Source organism: Sander lucioperca, chromosome 8 (genome assembly GCF_008315115.2).
Source record: "Sander lucioperca isolate FBNREF2018 chromosome 8, SLUC_FBN_1.2, whole genome shotgun sequence".
NCBI lineage: Eukaryota > Metazoa > Chordata > Actinopteri > Perciformes > Percidae > Sander > Sander lucioperca.
In genome coordinates this window covers 19,093,347-19,110,169 of record NC_050180.1, presented here as the reverse complement: position 1 = coordinate 19,110,169, position 16,823 = coordinate 19,093,347, and the positions used below count along the sequence as shown (strand labels likewise).

The window sequence follows — 16,823 nt, the reverse complement described above, 5'->3', positions numbered from 1 at the left end:
ACATTTATTGTCAATTAAAGTACAATCATTGATAACAAGATTTGGTAAAGTTGGTAAGGGTCTTGTTCTTGCATATAACAATGTGTTATGAATTAACTGTAATAATGGTACAGGTATTGCTTTACAGATCGTATTGTATTCTCTATAAGTACAGTTTAAATTATATTTTTCTGAAAAGGCTTTATATTCCAAAAGGTGACCATTGTCATCTATAATATCATTCACAAAAACAATGCCCTTTTCATACCAATCATACCTGAACAATGATTTCCTATTGATTATAATGACCCTATTGTTCCATAAGGTGGATCCATGTGGAGAAAAGTTATGGGTAAATATCATTTTCCAATATTGGAGAACTTGTTTGTGGAAGTTTGACAACTTAATAGGAATTTTGGTCACCTCAAAATCACATTGCAGAAGAAAATCAAGCCCTCCTATTTTTTTAAATAAATGTCTAGGTATGTGAAACCACATAGAATCTGGTTGTGATAGATATGTTTTCAACCAGTTGATCTTAAAGGTCCCAAACATTGATTCAAAGTCCAATGCTTTGATACCACCCATATCATAGTCTTTAACCAGCTGTGATTTCTTAATATAGCTAATTCGGCTAACTGCTAGCTGATTGTAGCGGTCTGCCGTTAGCCTCCACAGGCAAGCTAACGTTAGTTTAGCTAACAGCTAATTCGGCTAACTGCTAGCTGAGACAGCATGTAATAACTTTAAAAGACCCTCAAAATAAAACTTGAAAATAAACGTTGACATATATAACAAACACCTAACATATATAACAGCTGTTACGTCAGTTCTACTTTACTTGTGCTCATTTAAAATACAATCACTCAATACTTGTCTTTATTGTTATTACTGTGAAGTCTTAATTTAGCTGTAGCCTGCTTTTCCCATTACGTTTGAGTTAACGTTATTTTAGACTGAATCTAGCTGTCAGCTAGCGGTTAGCCGAATTAGCTGTTAGCTAAACTAACGTTAGCTTCCCGGTGGAGGCTAGCCATAGGCTAGCGTGGAACAGATCGTGCAGGTCGTATGGATACGTAAAACAGTATAATCTTGCGCATGTGCAGAACGGATCGTGCAGGCAGAACGGATCGTGTACCGACAACATCTGTCGGTACACGATCCGTTCTGCCTGCACGATCCGTTCTGCACATGCGCAAAATGTTCGCGCATGCGCGGTTGTACGAGGATTTACGACACTGCACGGTCTGTTCCACGCTTCCGGTCGACACAGATCGTGCAGGTCGTATGGATACTGTCGGTACACGATCCGTTCTGCCTGCACGATCCGTTCTGCACATGCGCAAGATAATACTGTTTTACGTATCCATACGACCTGCACGATCTGTTCCACGCTAGCCTATGGCTAGCCTCCACCGGGAAGCTAACGTTAGTTTAGCTAACAGCTAATTCGGCTAACCGCTAGCTGACAGCTAGATTCAGTCTAAAATAACGTTAACTCAAACGTAATGGGAAAAGCAGGCTACAGCTAAATTAAGACTTCACAGTAATAACAATAAAGACAAGTATTGAGTGATTGTATTTTAAATGAGCACAAGTAAAGTAGAACTGACGTAACAGCTGTTATATATGTTAGGTGTTTGTTATATATGTCAACATTTATTTTCAAGTTTTATTTTGAGGGTCTTTTAAAGTTATTACATGCTGTCTCAGCTAGCAGTTAGCCGAATTAGCTGTTAGCTAAACTAACGTTAGCTTGCCTGTGGAGGCTAACTGCAGACCGCTACAATCAGCTAGCAGTTAGCCGAACGGATCGTGCAGGCAGAACGGATCGTGTACCGACAACATCTATAAATCTTGTAAATTACTTTTCCGTTTTTTTTTTTTTTTGTGAGGCGTCACAGTTTTGCGACGGAAGTGTGTTCGTCGGACTCATCTTGCTGACGTACTAACATGGGCTACCCGTTGTAACCAACTTGACAGCTGAACAACAAATCCTCCTAAAATGAGCGAACATTTCAATGCTGATTTGTTTTTCATACCAACATGAATTGAAACTGTCCTCGACCCTGCTACACCTGTACGGTTAGTTACTTTTGCGGACTAAAGGCTGTTTATACAAACCTCATCATGTCGTTTCTGGTGGACTCAGTCATCATGTTCACCTCACAGGTAACGATGAGTTTGTAAAGTCGACACATATTTCTTTCACTGAACAAGACTATCCAGCACATGTAAGCTAACGTTGTATTAAATATGTTATACGTTATAATTTAACGTTACGTAACGTTAGCTCTGTGACTAACTTGAACTACGTTTTTGTGCGTCCTATAGACGTTTTTCTGTCTTTAATATCAATTCAAAGTTTTGAGACATCGTGAAAGCAGTAAACTTGTATTTTTCACAGTTGATTACACCCATATCTTAATACTGGGTTCAAAACACTGACAAAACACAGACATTATTGTGAATAACTTTAATAATTAATAATTAATAATAATTATTATTATATTATAATTAATAATTCTCTCACACATCTTTCATGCGTAAATTCATGAATTGTTTTCTTACTTTGCTCTATACGTAAATAGACTAGCTACAGTATTAAGATAACAAAACAGGACCAACCTGACTGAATCCTAGTGTATTCAAGAATGGACACAATGTGGATGAGAACTTGTGGCCCAACCCAGTCTCACGGCAGTTCGTGAAATGTTTTAGTTTAATCTTTCTGCATTTTGAAAGTACTCATTGAGTACAGTATTGTTTGCTAGTTTAGCATTGAGTCTCAATGCTAAACTAGCAAACAATACTGTTAAGTATATTGCAACATTTCTGATCAATGTCCATCAGGTAGCATGTTACATACAGTAACAAACAGTGTTCCATTTCTGTTTTGTAATGTGATGTGTTGAATTATGCAAATCCTTTTAAAGACAATGCTTACTTATAACATTAACAGTGGTTCTGTTATATTCGGCTGTGCCAGTGAGCCATGTAATCTTCCCTTCTCTACTTCCTCAAAATAATTCCCATCCCATGTATTCCAACATAGGTGCTGTTCTTTGGATTTGGCTGGCTATTCTTCATGCGGCAGCTGTTTAAAGATTATGAGGTACAGTGTTATCACAAAGCATTTATTTACAATGACCACTAGGATGGACGTGTTGAATGGCCTAGGCATAATCATGATTCCAATGAGAAAAACACATGGGTGCATTTCCAAGTCATCACCAATAGAGTTGTAGGCCTAATCAAACACTGGAAGTCTTGATTGTTTTTGTGTTTTTTTGATAGGTGCGACAGTACATTGTCCAGGTGGTTTTCTCTGTCACTTTTGCTTTTTCATGTACCATGTTTGAGCTCATCATCTTTGAGATCCTGGGGGCCTTAAGTACCAGGTAAGTACATTTTCTGTGGCCTATAACTGTGTTTTATTGCTGTTTTTTTGCAGATGAAGAATATTAACCCTCATGTTGTTACAGCTCTAGGTATTTTCACTGGAAGCTGAATCTGTATGTGATACTGCTGGTCCTAATCTTTGTGGTGCCTTTCTACATCGGTTACTTTGTTGTCAGCAACATACGCCTGTGTAAGTTGACTCTGGGTATTGAAAATAAAATACTGTTACTAAAAATGAATGATGCTGTTTGGCAGATGTTATTTCACACATTATGTCACAGAAAGCTGTTTTTTTTGTGTGTGTGTCTGTGTAGTGCAGAGACAGAAGCTTCTGTTCGCTTGTATGGTGTGGTTTACCTTCATGTATTTCTTCTGGAAGTTGGGAGACCCATTCCCCATCCTGAGTCCAAAACATGGTGAGTGTGCATCCTTCTCCTCTCTGGGCAACTTTATGCCTCATTTATGACTTTTTTTCTAATAATGTGAGAGTCAGTGTTTTCAGTCTGTTGTTGTCTTTTGTTTAGGCATCCTGTCCATTGAGCAGCTAATAAGTCGTGTTGGTGTGATCGGAGTCACCCTCATGGCTCTGTTGTCTGGGTTTGGTGCAGTCAACTGTCCCTACACGTACATGTCCTATTTTCTCAGGTAAGGTCAGCCGGTGGTTTTCTCAAACGTTACCTTCAGCAGCCATATCACACAGCCTGGTAATCTGAGTCGGCTTATGCATCAGACATTACTATCCCCAATCACATCCTTGTTTTCGTAACACATGTTGCCATTGCTTTGATGCTTCTGTTACAGAAATGTAACAGACAGTGACATCCTTGCTCTGGAGAGGCGACTGCTCCAGACTATGGACATGATTCTCAGCAAGAAGAAACGGTGAGATGTGGATGTATTATCATTATCTTTTTTAATAAAATGAATAAAACACATTTTTGTGCCACTACAATTTGTTCTGTGTGTGTGTAGAATTGCCATGACACGGAGACAGATGTACCAGCGTGGGGAAGACCAGAACAGACAGACAGGATTCTGGGGCATGATAAAGAGTGTTACCTCTACACAATCAGGCAGCGAAAGTATCCTTTACACTTACTAGGCACTAATTATCCATAGCATTTGTAGTAGATGCCAGCCTTGACTTCTTCCCTCCAGACCTATCTCTGATCCAGCAGGAGGTTGATGCTCTAGAGGAGCTGAGTCGGCAACTCTTTCTTGAGACTGTAGACCTGCAAGCCACCAAGGTAACACACACACACACAAACTGTGCTCCACTTAACTATGGAGAAACAGAGTGAATTAAAAACAACAATACAGAGGAACATGCAGACTATTATCTTGAATTAAGTTATGTGGGTGAAAGTAAAAATCCTAACTAACTCATTGCAAGTTAAGATTGGAACAAAAAAACATTCCTATCATATAACATGGACTGCTTAGGATTCAAAAGAAATGAGTGAATGGCAGGTTTGCAACACCCCACGGCTTTCCAGGGTTCTGAGTTTCAGCTCATCGTCTAGCTGTCCAGCCTGCAACTTTGCTGTTTTGGTTCACTCTTACCACTCTCATAGAGTAGGTTTAGGCCGCAGCAGCTATTTTCAGTGAAAAAGCTCTAACCCACCCCATACGCTACCTGTTACCTACACAGTTACCAACTTGCTGGTTAACATAATGGAGCATTTAGCAGCTAAAGAGACAGATATTTCCCTCAGGAGTTGGTAGAGACCAAAAACAGAGCCAAACGTAGAGTGAGCAATGGACTTAACGTTCATCAGGTGGACACAAACACGATTCCGAATAAATCATAATGTTGCTCCGTAACTGCTGGTTGTGTAAATAAGTATTCGCCATATCAACTTAACAGGTGATGATATGTCAACGTTGTGTTCACATCTTGTTTCCGCTGCTCCCAAGTGGCCAAAAACATCAGTTATTACAAGTTTAAGCATACTTATTTAGTGGTATGTGTCTTGACTTGCACAGTTGATAGGTCTGACTATTTTATGACTCCTATATAACTTGTGGTGCAGTTTCTTTAAATATCCAGGACCGTCTGTCCTTCCTGAGAATCAGTCAACAAAGGCCTGTCTCCCAAAACAAATTCTCAATTGCTGAATGTTATCAGTTTGGAGCTTTATTAGCTGGCAATCTGGGTGTGGATGATTGTTTGTGTTTTCCTTCAGTTATTATGCACCTCTTGTGTTTGCAGTTTGCCCCTCCTCCACCTCCGTAGTTGATCATTACAGCAGGCAGTGTGGTCAGTTCTGCTGAGGAGGGCATAGGCCAGTCAAAGATTATAGAGCTAGTTAAAAGCAGACCGGAAAAGTAAAGAGGACATAACTGACATACACTTAAGTCCTTTTTTCTGACGGAGGTGCAATGGAACAAAGCTAAAACACTCTTATTTCAGCAGTCTTAATTCAATGTCATTTTGGTACTGTGAGGCAGCCCTCTGACATTATACAGAATAATTTTGATTAAACGGTAATATAAATATTATTGATTAATGCTGGTTTGACCTAGGGTTGGGCGATATGTTAAGATTTTCCAACTGGCCACCGTCACCCCAACAACACCCCCAATAAACTGACAAAAATCGCCCCAACAGTCAGCTATGTACTCAGCCATTCGCCGATAACCGATATATTCGTCTTATCGTCCAACCCTAGTTCAACCACACCAAACCTAGCTAAACTTTGCAATCTCTAACCTAATATCTAACACAGCATTGTCCATACGTATGCCTAAACTTACACATCTGTGACATAATACAAATCTGTTTCTGTACATAATGTCAAGAATTTCCCCTTCTGCAATTTGAGCCAGGTTTATTGCCACTATATATTATCACATGCAGTATTATATCACAGGACCTGATAAAAGAAAATTAAATAAAAGATCAACTTTTGATCGCATGCTGTCAGGTCTGCTTTTGGCTATTAACATAGTTCATAAAGATCGGATGCAAAAATCCTCTGGAAATCCTAAATCCTAGTTTTCACTCAAATCAGTGCCTGATTACATCGTTTAAACTGACATTTTAGGCTATAAATAGGCTATGCCACTGACTGACTTTACAGACATCTATGTACACTACACCCATTTTGATTACCCCTTTTGCCTACATGTGATAAATGATTTGCTAATTCTTCTTTCTTTACCACCTTTCCTTATCTTTAGGAGCGAATTGAGTACTCCAAGACATTCCAGGGGAAATACTTCAATGTCCTCGGCTACTTCTTTTCCATCTACTGTGTTTGGAAAATCTTCATGGTGAGAACATGAACAATTGACTGCTACAGTCCAGTTACATAATCACATTTTGTTGTGTGTTTTGTTTTGTTCAAAATGTAGTTCAAAAAATGTATTTTAAAAATCCCTCTTCTGTACATCATAGGCCACAATAAACATTGTGTTTGATCGAGTTGGAAAGACGGATCCAGTGACGAGGGGTATTGAAATTACAGTGAACTACTTGGGCATCCAGTTTGATGTAAGACACAAACACACACCTGCAGAATAAGCACATGTCACTGCATGGCCTCCTGTAAAGATAATTGCTGTTATCAGCCCATTATCATCTCTCTGCCTGCTTTTTCTGCAGTGAACCTGGTGATGATCGCTTTCAATCTTTTGCCATGTAGGCAATTATTTGATTGCGTTATATAGCTCACACTCACAGAACATTTTGTTTAAATGTAAATAAATAAATGATGAATGCAGATCGTAAGTCCTCTGTCCCTACTAATTTATCATAGCTTTGTTTTTCATATTCTCTCTTTCTCAGGTGAAGTTTTGGTCCCAACACATCTCTTTCATCTTGGTGGGAATAATAATCGTTACATCCATTCGTGGCTTACTTATCACCCTCACTAAGGTAAAACTATCACATGATACATTTTGAAATGGCTACAGATCTTGGGGCTAATAAATCTGTGAGATATTTGAACGATACTGTTTAACCAAAGATGTAATGTTTCTTGGTTTTTAGTTCTTCTATGCAATATCGAGCAACAAGTCCTCCAATGTCATCGTGCTTGTTCTCGCTCAGATTATGGTGAGTGCGTTGCTTTATAGTTGTCTTATGACACAGAGCACAGTCTGTAAACAACAGGTAAAAACCGTAACTTTCTCCATCTGTGTCTTACTCCACCAGGGGATGTATTTTGTATCATCCGTATTGCTGATGCGTATGAGCATGCCGCTGGAGTATCGCTCAATTGTGACAGAGGTTCTGGGAGAGCTGCAGTTCAACTTCTACCACCGTTGGTTTGACGTCATCTTCTTGGTCAGCGCCCTGTCCAGCATCCTCTTCCTTTATCTCGCCCACAAGCAGTCCCCAGAGAAACACATGGCCCTCTGATCCCATACATATTTTCCCACCTGGATGTAACTCCTGGCCCCTGGGTGACTTTGAATCTGGAATTTAGGGATATCCAAAAATCAGGTTTTCAGGTTTATATATATATATATATATATATATATATATATATATATATATATATATATATATATATATATATATATATATATATATATATATATATGGGACATAATTATCTGGACTGTCTGTTCCTGAATCAGGAATGGCTGATTGCTGGATGCAAGTGATGGAGGACTATTGGAGCACATTAGGAAACAACTTTGAAAGTGGACTTTTTCGAATTGAAATATTTATAGAACAAACATTACTATTAGGAATTTTAATTTTATCTGCAAATGCAACCACTTTGTTCTTTGTGCTCTTAAATTCTCATTATTTTGGCCAAAATTATATTTACCTTTCTTTTGTCTAAACACACTGGAGCTGGACTGTTCACAGGACATCCCTGCTTTACTCCTACTGAGGTGTAAATGGACTATATGAAGAAAAGATCACTCATGATCTGCATACTGAAGCGAAATATGTCATTTAATTGGGAACAAAAACAAATACCCATAAAGTAAGTTTAATTAAAATAGTATGTCTTCATTTATTTGTGTTTAATGGAAATATTATGTACTTTTATTTTAGAATTGGGAACAACAAAGTTTAATTTTTAGAACATTAAAGTCATCTTTGCATAAAGTGAGTACAGTATTTACTGGCAGCATTAATAGCTAGTTAGGTTAAAGGGGCTTTACTTGATATTCAGAAAAAAGAGTGTTCTGGGATTGCCTCCACACGGCTCGCGCAGACCGTTCCCCAACTCGTCAAATACTGACGCTTATGGCGTTTTTCCATTACATGGTACCTGCTCGACTCGCCTTGACTCTACTCGCCTTTTTTGTTTTTCCATTATGAAAAAAAGTAGCTCGTACTAGCTAACAGGTACTTTTTTTAGTATCACCTCCGTCGAGGTTCCAAGCGAGCTGAGGCGATACCAAAAGGTGACGTGAAAACCTGCAGACTGCTGATTGGTCAGAGAGAATTGTCACTAATCACTGCGTCGTCATTGCTAGCGACAGACTGGGGTGTCGTGAACAAACCCACCATTTTTAAATAGTTTAGCCAGCGGTGTTTTTTTTGCTGCCTCGAGGTTCTTTTGAAACAAAATTTGTCTTCTGGCTGTGGCAACAGCCACATGCCGAGAATCAAAAACAACACACCTTCGATGTTCTGTGTGTGTGTCGCGTTAGGTCACAGCAGTTTCCTGCGGCGTCGCTATGATGACCAGCCACGCTCGCCTCATGCATGAGGCGGTACTAAATCTGCAATGGAAAATGGAGGACGGGGAACCGCGGCCGAGCCGAGCAGAGCTGGTACTAGCAGTGGGCAAGCGCTATTAGTCACGGCCCTTGGCATCTGATACTGATGCGCAAGGTGCTCACATGCACGGAAAGCCATACCAGCTATCAAAACAAAGAACAGAGAAGCTCAGATCACAACACACACAGAGGGAGTGTGACTACAGCCCGTTTGAGCTCTGTAGGCTGTAGATATCTTAGTAACATTGGTGATCTCAGGTTTGGGAGACATTGCACATTAGTCAGATCATTGCACATCTACAGTAAATCTACTGTCTGCATCAAAAGAAGACAAAGTATTCAAGAACATGTTTTTTTTTCTCCGCCCTTTAATACACGCTACTATCATGCAATGGTTGAGATATTGATAATGAATTTCAAAAGTCTTTTCTGTTAGAGCTGATTCGTTTAAAAAAACGATAGATCAACATTAGATTGACAAAGACCAAATCAGGGAGCGTGTCCTTTCTGTGGCATCTCAGAGTCTCTCATCGATACTGTCTTGAGATAAAGAAGATGTGGTCTAGAAGAGACGAAAAATAAAATCACAATTATTTTAGACAAACATTTTCTCTATGTCGGCACTAGGTTGAAAAGATAAAGGAGGAATGACATGATACATGCAAGTTTGCTAACTGGCACAAAACACAAAGTATAGCTGAGGCTCATGGGAGGCTCATTAATTTTGCAGGTATTTGGTCACAAACCAAAGTATTGAACCAATTAAAAGTATGACCTAGAAATCCCCAAAGTTGTTCCAATTCATCCTGAGGGGGACAGAAATGTATGTGCAAAATTTCATGGCCATCCAATAGTTCAAAGACATTTCACTCAATACCACAAATGTTATCCTCATGGTGGTGCTGGAGGAAAGGACAGAGGATTGCCAAAGTCATTAGGATTCATCGTTTGGAAAACATGAATGTCTTTACAAAATGTCATGGCAATCCATCCAATGGTTAAGATATTTCAGTCAGGACCACCACTGACCAACACACTCACATTGCCATCCCTAGAGCCACACAGCTAGTAAAATATTACCTGTGGGCATTTAAAAAGCACCACTCACCCTCTTTCTTTCTGGTTCTGTTGGGGTTTCAGGTCTGGCCTCCTCATGCCTCTCAACTTCCTCTGCAATAGTGTCTGCAGTGTGGACCTGAGCATAAGATGTTTCCCCGAGGAGCAGGCGTGTGATGGCCACTCCTTTAGCATTGAGTTGGTCATAGACGCTCTTTTTCGCCACCAGCATCTCCAGAGAGCTGCCACTGTTGCGGATCAATTCCACCACCTCCTCGTGGCTGCTCTGCTCCACATTTACTCTGTTCACTTCCACCACAATGTCGTCATCCACCAGACCCGCCCTGTCAGCCGCTCCACCCTTCACCACCTGAAACAAAGTGTGTGTCACCACTTTGATTTGAAATGGTAATTATTAAAGGGCGGGCATGCCTGTCATTCTTACCTCCTTGATGTACTGTCCAGGCACCCCCTGGATGCTGTTAAGGTGAAAGCCATAGCCAGATGAGGTCTTCTCCATCTTACACAGTTTAGGTTTGAGCTCCTCCTTCCTCCCCTGAACAGGTATGGATGGTCGGACAGGAGCAGGTAAATTGAGGGCCTCTGTATAACTGGGCGGTGAGCTGGAATCCATCTCCTCCAAGAAGAGCATCGGAGACACTTTCCCCTGTGAGGAACACAACAATGACATTATATAGCATATCTGTGGTCTATAATAAAGTTTGACAGTGGCACCCTGACACACCTGCTTATACATTTGGTCCGTGTCTTTGTCCACCACTAGGAGGCAGCATTTTATTCCACTCAGCCTGATCTTGTCCACCACCTGCTCATGGCTGCAGCCGTCCACCTCCTTTCCATCCACAGATACTAGTCTGTCCATTTCCTTCAGACCTGCTTTTTCTGCTGGGCTGCCTCTGTCTATATCCTTAATGAAGTGGCCTGCATGGAGTTAATGAGCACACTGTTAAAACACAGCCTTCTCTCTGCGTTAAAATACCAGTTATTTCTAATATTAACAAATGGACTTGCCTGTTAGGTTGATCTCCTCCTTTAGCAGGAAGCCATAGCCATCAGGTCCTTTAGTCATGTTGACGACACGTGGCTTGTGTGGGAGATACTTGGCTGTGGCTAACCATGCTCCTATCTTCATACGCACGTTCTTGTAGTGCTTGTCTGTTTCCTCATCAACCAGCAGGAACATGATGCTGCTGCCAGCCAGCTTTATCTTGTCCACTACATGTTCGTGTGTGGAGCCCTCTATATTCTCCCCGTTGATCTCCAGCAGGCGGTCGTTGACATCGACCCCGGCCCTGTCAGCCACGCTTCCTTGGATCACCTCTGTCATGAACAAACCCTGTTCACCTAGAAAAGATGTTATAGAAGATAAAGTGAGAAAATATCCAAACAGAGATATTACACATTAGCAACCTCTGGCAATGCGTGACTAGCAACTACTAGTAGGCTATAACACACCCGAATCTCCGACCAAACTGTCGGTTAAGTTGCATTGTGGGTTATGTAGGCGCCAGGTTTTGACAAGGGAGAAGAATGTGTGGAATAAAAAGACGATATCTCTGTTTCTGGTTGAAGCCCTGTTTCAAGCCTGTATCTCCTCGGATGTAGTGTGGTTGGGTGAAGTCAGAAGTGTGCTCTTTAGCACCTGTAACCACACCTAATAGTGATGTCACGAGGTCCTGGAGTACACTTGTACATCACTGCAGCAAGGTTAGAAGTTAAACCACTGAAGGTCAGCCAAACTCTGAAAAAGTCTGATATAAAGACCTAAATGCCGTACAACAAAAAAGGTCTTTCTGGAGGAGAATATAAACGAACCAATTTCAGATTTCACAATCTTGCAAACCCAAGTTGTTCTTATTAATTACTTGCTCTTAATCTACTGTATAAATAATTATTAAATGTGTTTAACCATTAATAAAGCCATTAGTTGTAACCTTATTTTATCATCCAGTTCCACCCCACATAGTAGTGGGTAGATAAATGAAATCGGTTTATTCGTCTGTCGTCATTTAGTGCGTTTTAAAGGTTCTCTTTTTTTATCAGTCGTCCTAGATTGCGGATGCCTAACCCTGCCTCCTCAGCTCACCTTTGACTGAGCGAAGAGAAAACCCATAGCCTGAGCTGGACTTAACCAGGTAGCAGAGTTTGGGTTTCAGAGTGTGTTTGGCCACACCATTGGTAACTGGTGTGCTCTGAGGGTTGGACAGGTCCAATCCCTGTGCTTTGGCTAGCATGTAGGAAGCTTCATCCAGGATGTGGAAGGTGACTGATGCTCCACTGTTTCTCACCTTGTCCACCACCTGTCCCAGGGGAACACAGACACAGCAGAAGGGTTTTAAGAAAGATGCCTGTCACAGAATAATACCATCAGACTATGAAGCCCCAATACTGACAAAATGTAATAAAAGGTTATCGGACAATTCAAAAATATAACAGAATATACAGTATGATACACCAATACATAACACTGATAGTTTAATGATTAAAATAAAGTGTTAAAAGAAATATAAAGCGTCATACTTTTTGTTTAACCTCCAAAAAGCTTTTTATTGTTTTCCTTTACCACCAATTAGTTGATTAGTTGATGAAAGTTGATTAATTAATAAATTATACTCTTTATTGATCGCCAATGGGGAAATTTACAATTTACACCCTGTTGTTATTACACAGGCCTGAAATCCACACACACATGCTCAGGTCCTATACATAATGGGGTATAGTGTATGGTCCTATACACTAATGTAGAGATGTCAGAGTGAGTGGGCTGCGAGTGCTGAACAGGCGCCCTGAGTGGTTGGGGGGAGGTGCTCAAGGTGCTCAGGTGAACTGGCATCTCTCCAGCTACCAGTCCACATTCTGTACTTTGGTCCGTACGGGGACTTGAATCAGCGACCCTCCGTTTCCCAACCCAACTCCCTACGGACTGAGCTACTGCCACCCCCAAACCTCTCTTCCATCTATATTTCACTAGCTCGTTTATTTTGTTCGACTCCTTACTTTTCCTATTTTATTTTGGGCCTTGACACACATTTATCGATTTATCTATTCTTTAATTTACCTACGCATAATTTCCAATTTTCCATACCACTCCTGTAAGTAGTAGCTAAGACATCTTAGCAACGGCAGGCTAATGTTCACAGACACGGTGCTCCTGTCTTCATAACATCAACCATCTTCAAGTGCATGTCTCTTGTCTTCATCCAGGACCACAAAGTCTGGGACTATTTCATTTTGTGTGTGATTCAATGTAGATTTAATGTCTCTTCTTATAATGTCAAATATACTAAACTAAAAAGGTCTCAGTAGTGAGTAGGCTGAATGTATGCTTTTGGCTCACTTTAAAGGAACAGTGTGAAGTGTTATATTTCTTTTTACTCCATATTTAGTTGTTAACCTTTTACTACATATTGTCATTTCCTGGGATCCATATTATTGATTTAATTAATGCACTGCGGTAAGTCCACATCCTACTTACCTCTGAATGGGACAGTCCATCAACAAATGTTCCATTGACCCGCAGGATGCGGTCTCCATCTCTCATGCCAGCCAGTTCAGCTGGACCTCCCATTTCCAGGCAGCGAATCAGGTGACCCTCCTCACCCTGCTCCACCCTCAAGTAGAAGCCAAATGTATGACCCGGCCTCTTAGTTAGCGAAATCACCCTCGGCTTGTACCCAGCCATGTCCTAAAATGGAGGAGACGGTTACATACATACAATCACAAATTCTGAATTGTCTTTTACAGTATCTGGCATTTTTCTACCGAAGTGAACACAATTCGCTGTCTATAATTAGTACATTCATCTCCATATCTAAATAAATAAATGAAAATACTTTTAACATATATGCTGTAGACTATAGGCATCTTGAGGCTGTGATATACATAGATAAACGAGACGTATAGACAACAGTAAAGTGCTATGTTGAATATGTTAATCTAACCCTTCAATAAAAAAGTAGCTGCAGTTTTTGGATTTATTTATAACCTTAAAGAAAAATCCGTCCTCTGTCTCCCCCTTTTCCTAACACCACTGTCACCCTTTAAACAGGAACTTACTGTAATAGCAGATAACCCTGGACCTAAATGAGCCATAAAAGTGCTGAAAGCTTCAGATGAAAAGTTAATCTTCCATGTCAGCACTCAGTGGCATTAATGGTTAACAGCAGGTACAGCTGACTGTGGTGAGGACTCTCCTTTAAAAGACAGCCTGGACTTTAAATTCAAAGTAAGTAACTGTAAGCATCTTATTATTGCCACACTGAAAGGTCATAAAGGATGTGTGTATGCCTACTGACTGGCGTTGTTATTGTAGGAAACCGTATTTATATCTATGGTAGGATACGGTATGTTCTGTTAGTGTCACCCAACTCTTCCTGTGTTATAATCAACAGGTTTACTGACAGGTCAAAATGACAAGAACCAAACAATTCATGGTTTGGAGTCAGTTTTTAAATTATGCTGTTTTCCAACAGCCTTGCACCTTCATGTGATGTGTGCATGATTACGTGCTCCGAGTACAGTTCATGCAATTTATTAAACCTTAAAAACCTTGAATCCTCATTTTTCCCCTAACCTTTCTCCTTAGTATAGTAGTTATAGTTTAACTTAAAAATGTCCTTACTGTGCAGGAGTGTAACACATGTTGCTTATGTTAAGTGCAATATTCAAACCCAAGACTTTTATGACAAAAATATAGAAGTCCTATATGTTATTTTTTTTACAAACATTTACCCCAAATCCGGCCATATTGAATGTCTGAAAACTTTGGAATGTCCTCTAGAATTTAAAGTAAAGTTGTGTGGGTTTAAAGAGCGCTTAGTCGCACAATGCAAATTTGTAAAGATGCCCACAAGAGGGCACTTTAGACATAGGCTTAATAAATCCTGTATCAGAATTACATTTACAAACACCTCAAGATAACTACATTGCTTTCATAAAAGTCCTCTAATCCACCATGTTTATATAAGAATTTATATTGTACTGCATGTTTGTGGTTCCCAACCTTTTTGGCTTGTGTGACCCCTCAAAACTAAGCAATTTATACCTGCATCCCTTTATCATGTTTGTGACCAGCTCTGTATTTTTTAGACACCTCCAGTGGTAAAATTATTCGGTAATTTACAAAAAAGAATACAAGATTAGAGGAAAAGAAATTAAAACAACAAATGTTTTATTCTGATTCCTATGCCTGCCCATCATGCCTACATCAAAATCTGATGATGTAATTTCAAAAATGGCCTTTAAATGTTCCCTGCTTTATATGTTAAATAATTATATGATATGTGATCATAAATCTCAGGTAAAACTATAAACAGTATAGTAGAGTGTTTTTTAATTAAACTCACCAGCCCGTCTGTGCTCAGTGTCCTAGTCCAAAGGAGGAGCTCACCTGTCACTGCTTGGCTGTTATCTAATGTGTGTTCAACCTGTCCTCCTCCTTCTCCCTCCTTCCCAACTCTCCCTCTCTCTGCAGGGACTTTGACGGGCCAAAGGTGAGCCTAAAGGCTGAGTTATTTAACAGCGTGTTGTGTCAGGAATGTCTCAGGAGGCGATGTCCTTGTACAACCCGAGAAACAGTCATCTGCTTGGTGGTCAAAGGTACGTGACGCAGGTGGCAATAAGCATTGTCAGGAATCATGCATGCATCATAGTCAGCAATAAATCAAGGGAAATGCATCATGTGTACTCATTTGCATACATCGTATTGCTATAAATCTGCTTCATCTGAGTTTTGGAACAAAAAATTAGTATGCAGTTAAATCTACTGCATATCTTAACACTATCACATTACTTTAAGCTATATTTAGCACAGGAAAACAATATAATTTGGTGTGTTCATGGTGTACCAACAAGCATACTTTCTTAACATGAAATAAAACTTACATGCATACAGCTTGGAGAAACAGCCCTACAATAAACCCTACCTTACTAAAGCTTATATGTGTTAAGGTTTTGTTAAACTGTTTTAGTGAGCTGATAAATCAGTTTCATGGTCATTTAGGAGGCTGTAGTTTGTGGTTCTGTTGAATCGTATTGTGTTATACTGTATGTTTTAATTCACATTAGATCTTTATTGTCTCACAGGGGTAATGTACAGTATTTGCAGCAATGTATAAACTAAAACCAATTCAAACAACTCAAGAACAAAAGCAGTAAAAACTGAGTTTTTGCATGACAATGTTTCTTCTAAAACATGGAACTTAAGACATGTAGAGACAAACCATCATTGACACATCACTGATAAAAAAAAAGCCTTGATAAACAAAGAAGTTCTGTGGGTATGTTAAGAAGCAGAGTTGCATCTTAATGTCATCAAAGGTTAAAGATTTACCTCTTAAAAATACATTAGAACAGAACATAAGAATAGAAGTCTACTTTAACAACCTTCTACTTGAGGGAAATAAATCAAACAACATCCAAAGTGTTCACAAAGTTCAGGGTGTAGTTTAGTTCTCCAGGATTATGATTGCTGTGGTCGGTAACTATGGGAGAGGCCTTTGGTTATAAATGGCTTATTACTATATTGCTGTTCTTGGGATGGGACAAAGGTGACAAAAACTCAACCAAAGCCAAGCACAACAAATCTGCAAACTGTAAAAGTTAATTTATTACTGGGCAAGACTTGTTTTAGCATGGTTCTGATTAATAATTGCACTCTGAATTTGATTAACAGG

At 39.8% G+C, this 16,823-nt stretch overlaps 2 protein-coding genes across 2 annotated transcripts; one reads left to right on the top strand and one right to left on the bottom strand.

The window, feature by feature from the left end:
- The first annotated feature begins 1,882 nt into the window (after positions 1-1,882).
- On the top strand, positions 1,883-8,464 carry si:ch73-390b10.2 (Golgi pH regulator). Its single transcript, XM_031295365.2, has 15 exons — positions 1,883-2,151; positions 3,035-3,094; positions 3,277-3,380; positions 3,465-3,571; positions 3,696-3,797; positions 3,906-4,026; positions 4,183-4,263; positions 4,354-4,463; positions 4,540-4,628; positions 6,565-6,657; positions 6,782-6,877; positions 7,172-7,261; positions 7,376-7,441; positions 7,541-7,812; positions 7,907-8,464. Exons 1-14 carry the CDS (start codon positions 2,110-2,112, stop codon positions 7,745-7,747), a joined length of 1,368 nt encoding a protein of 455 aa, XP_031151225.1. The 5' UTR covers positions 1,883-2,109; the 3' UTR covers positions 7,748-7,812; positions 7,907-8,464.
- Positions 8,465-9,430: 966 nt separating this feature from the next.
- pdzk1 (PDZ domain containing 1) lies at positions 9,431-15,608 on the bottom strand. The gene is made up of 8 exons (XM_031295355.2): positions 15,495-15,608; positions 13,625-13,834; positions 12,236-12,449; positions 11,161-11,493; positions 10,874-11,070; positions 10,574-10,795; positions 10,181-10,498; positions 9,431-9,634 (listed from the first exon to the last, which is right to left on the bottom strand). The coding sequence occupies exons 2-8, from the start codon at positions 13,829-13,831 to the stop codon at positions 9,590-9,592; spliced, it is 1,536 nt and encodes a 511-aa protein (XP_031151215.1). The 5' UTR covers positions 13,832-13,834; positions 15,495-15,608; the 3' UTR covers positions 9,431-9,589.
- Positions 15,609-16,823: the final 1,215 nt, after the last annotated feature.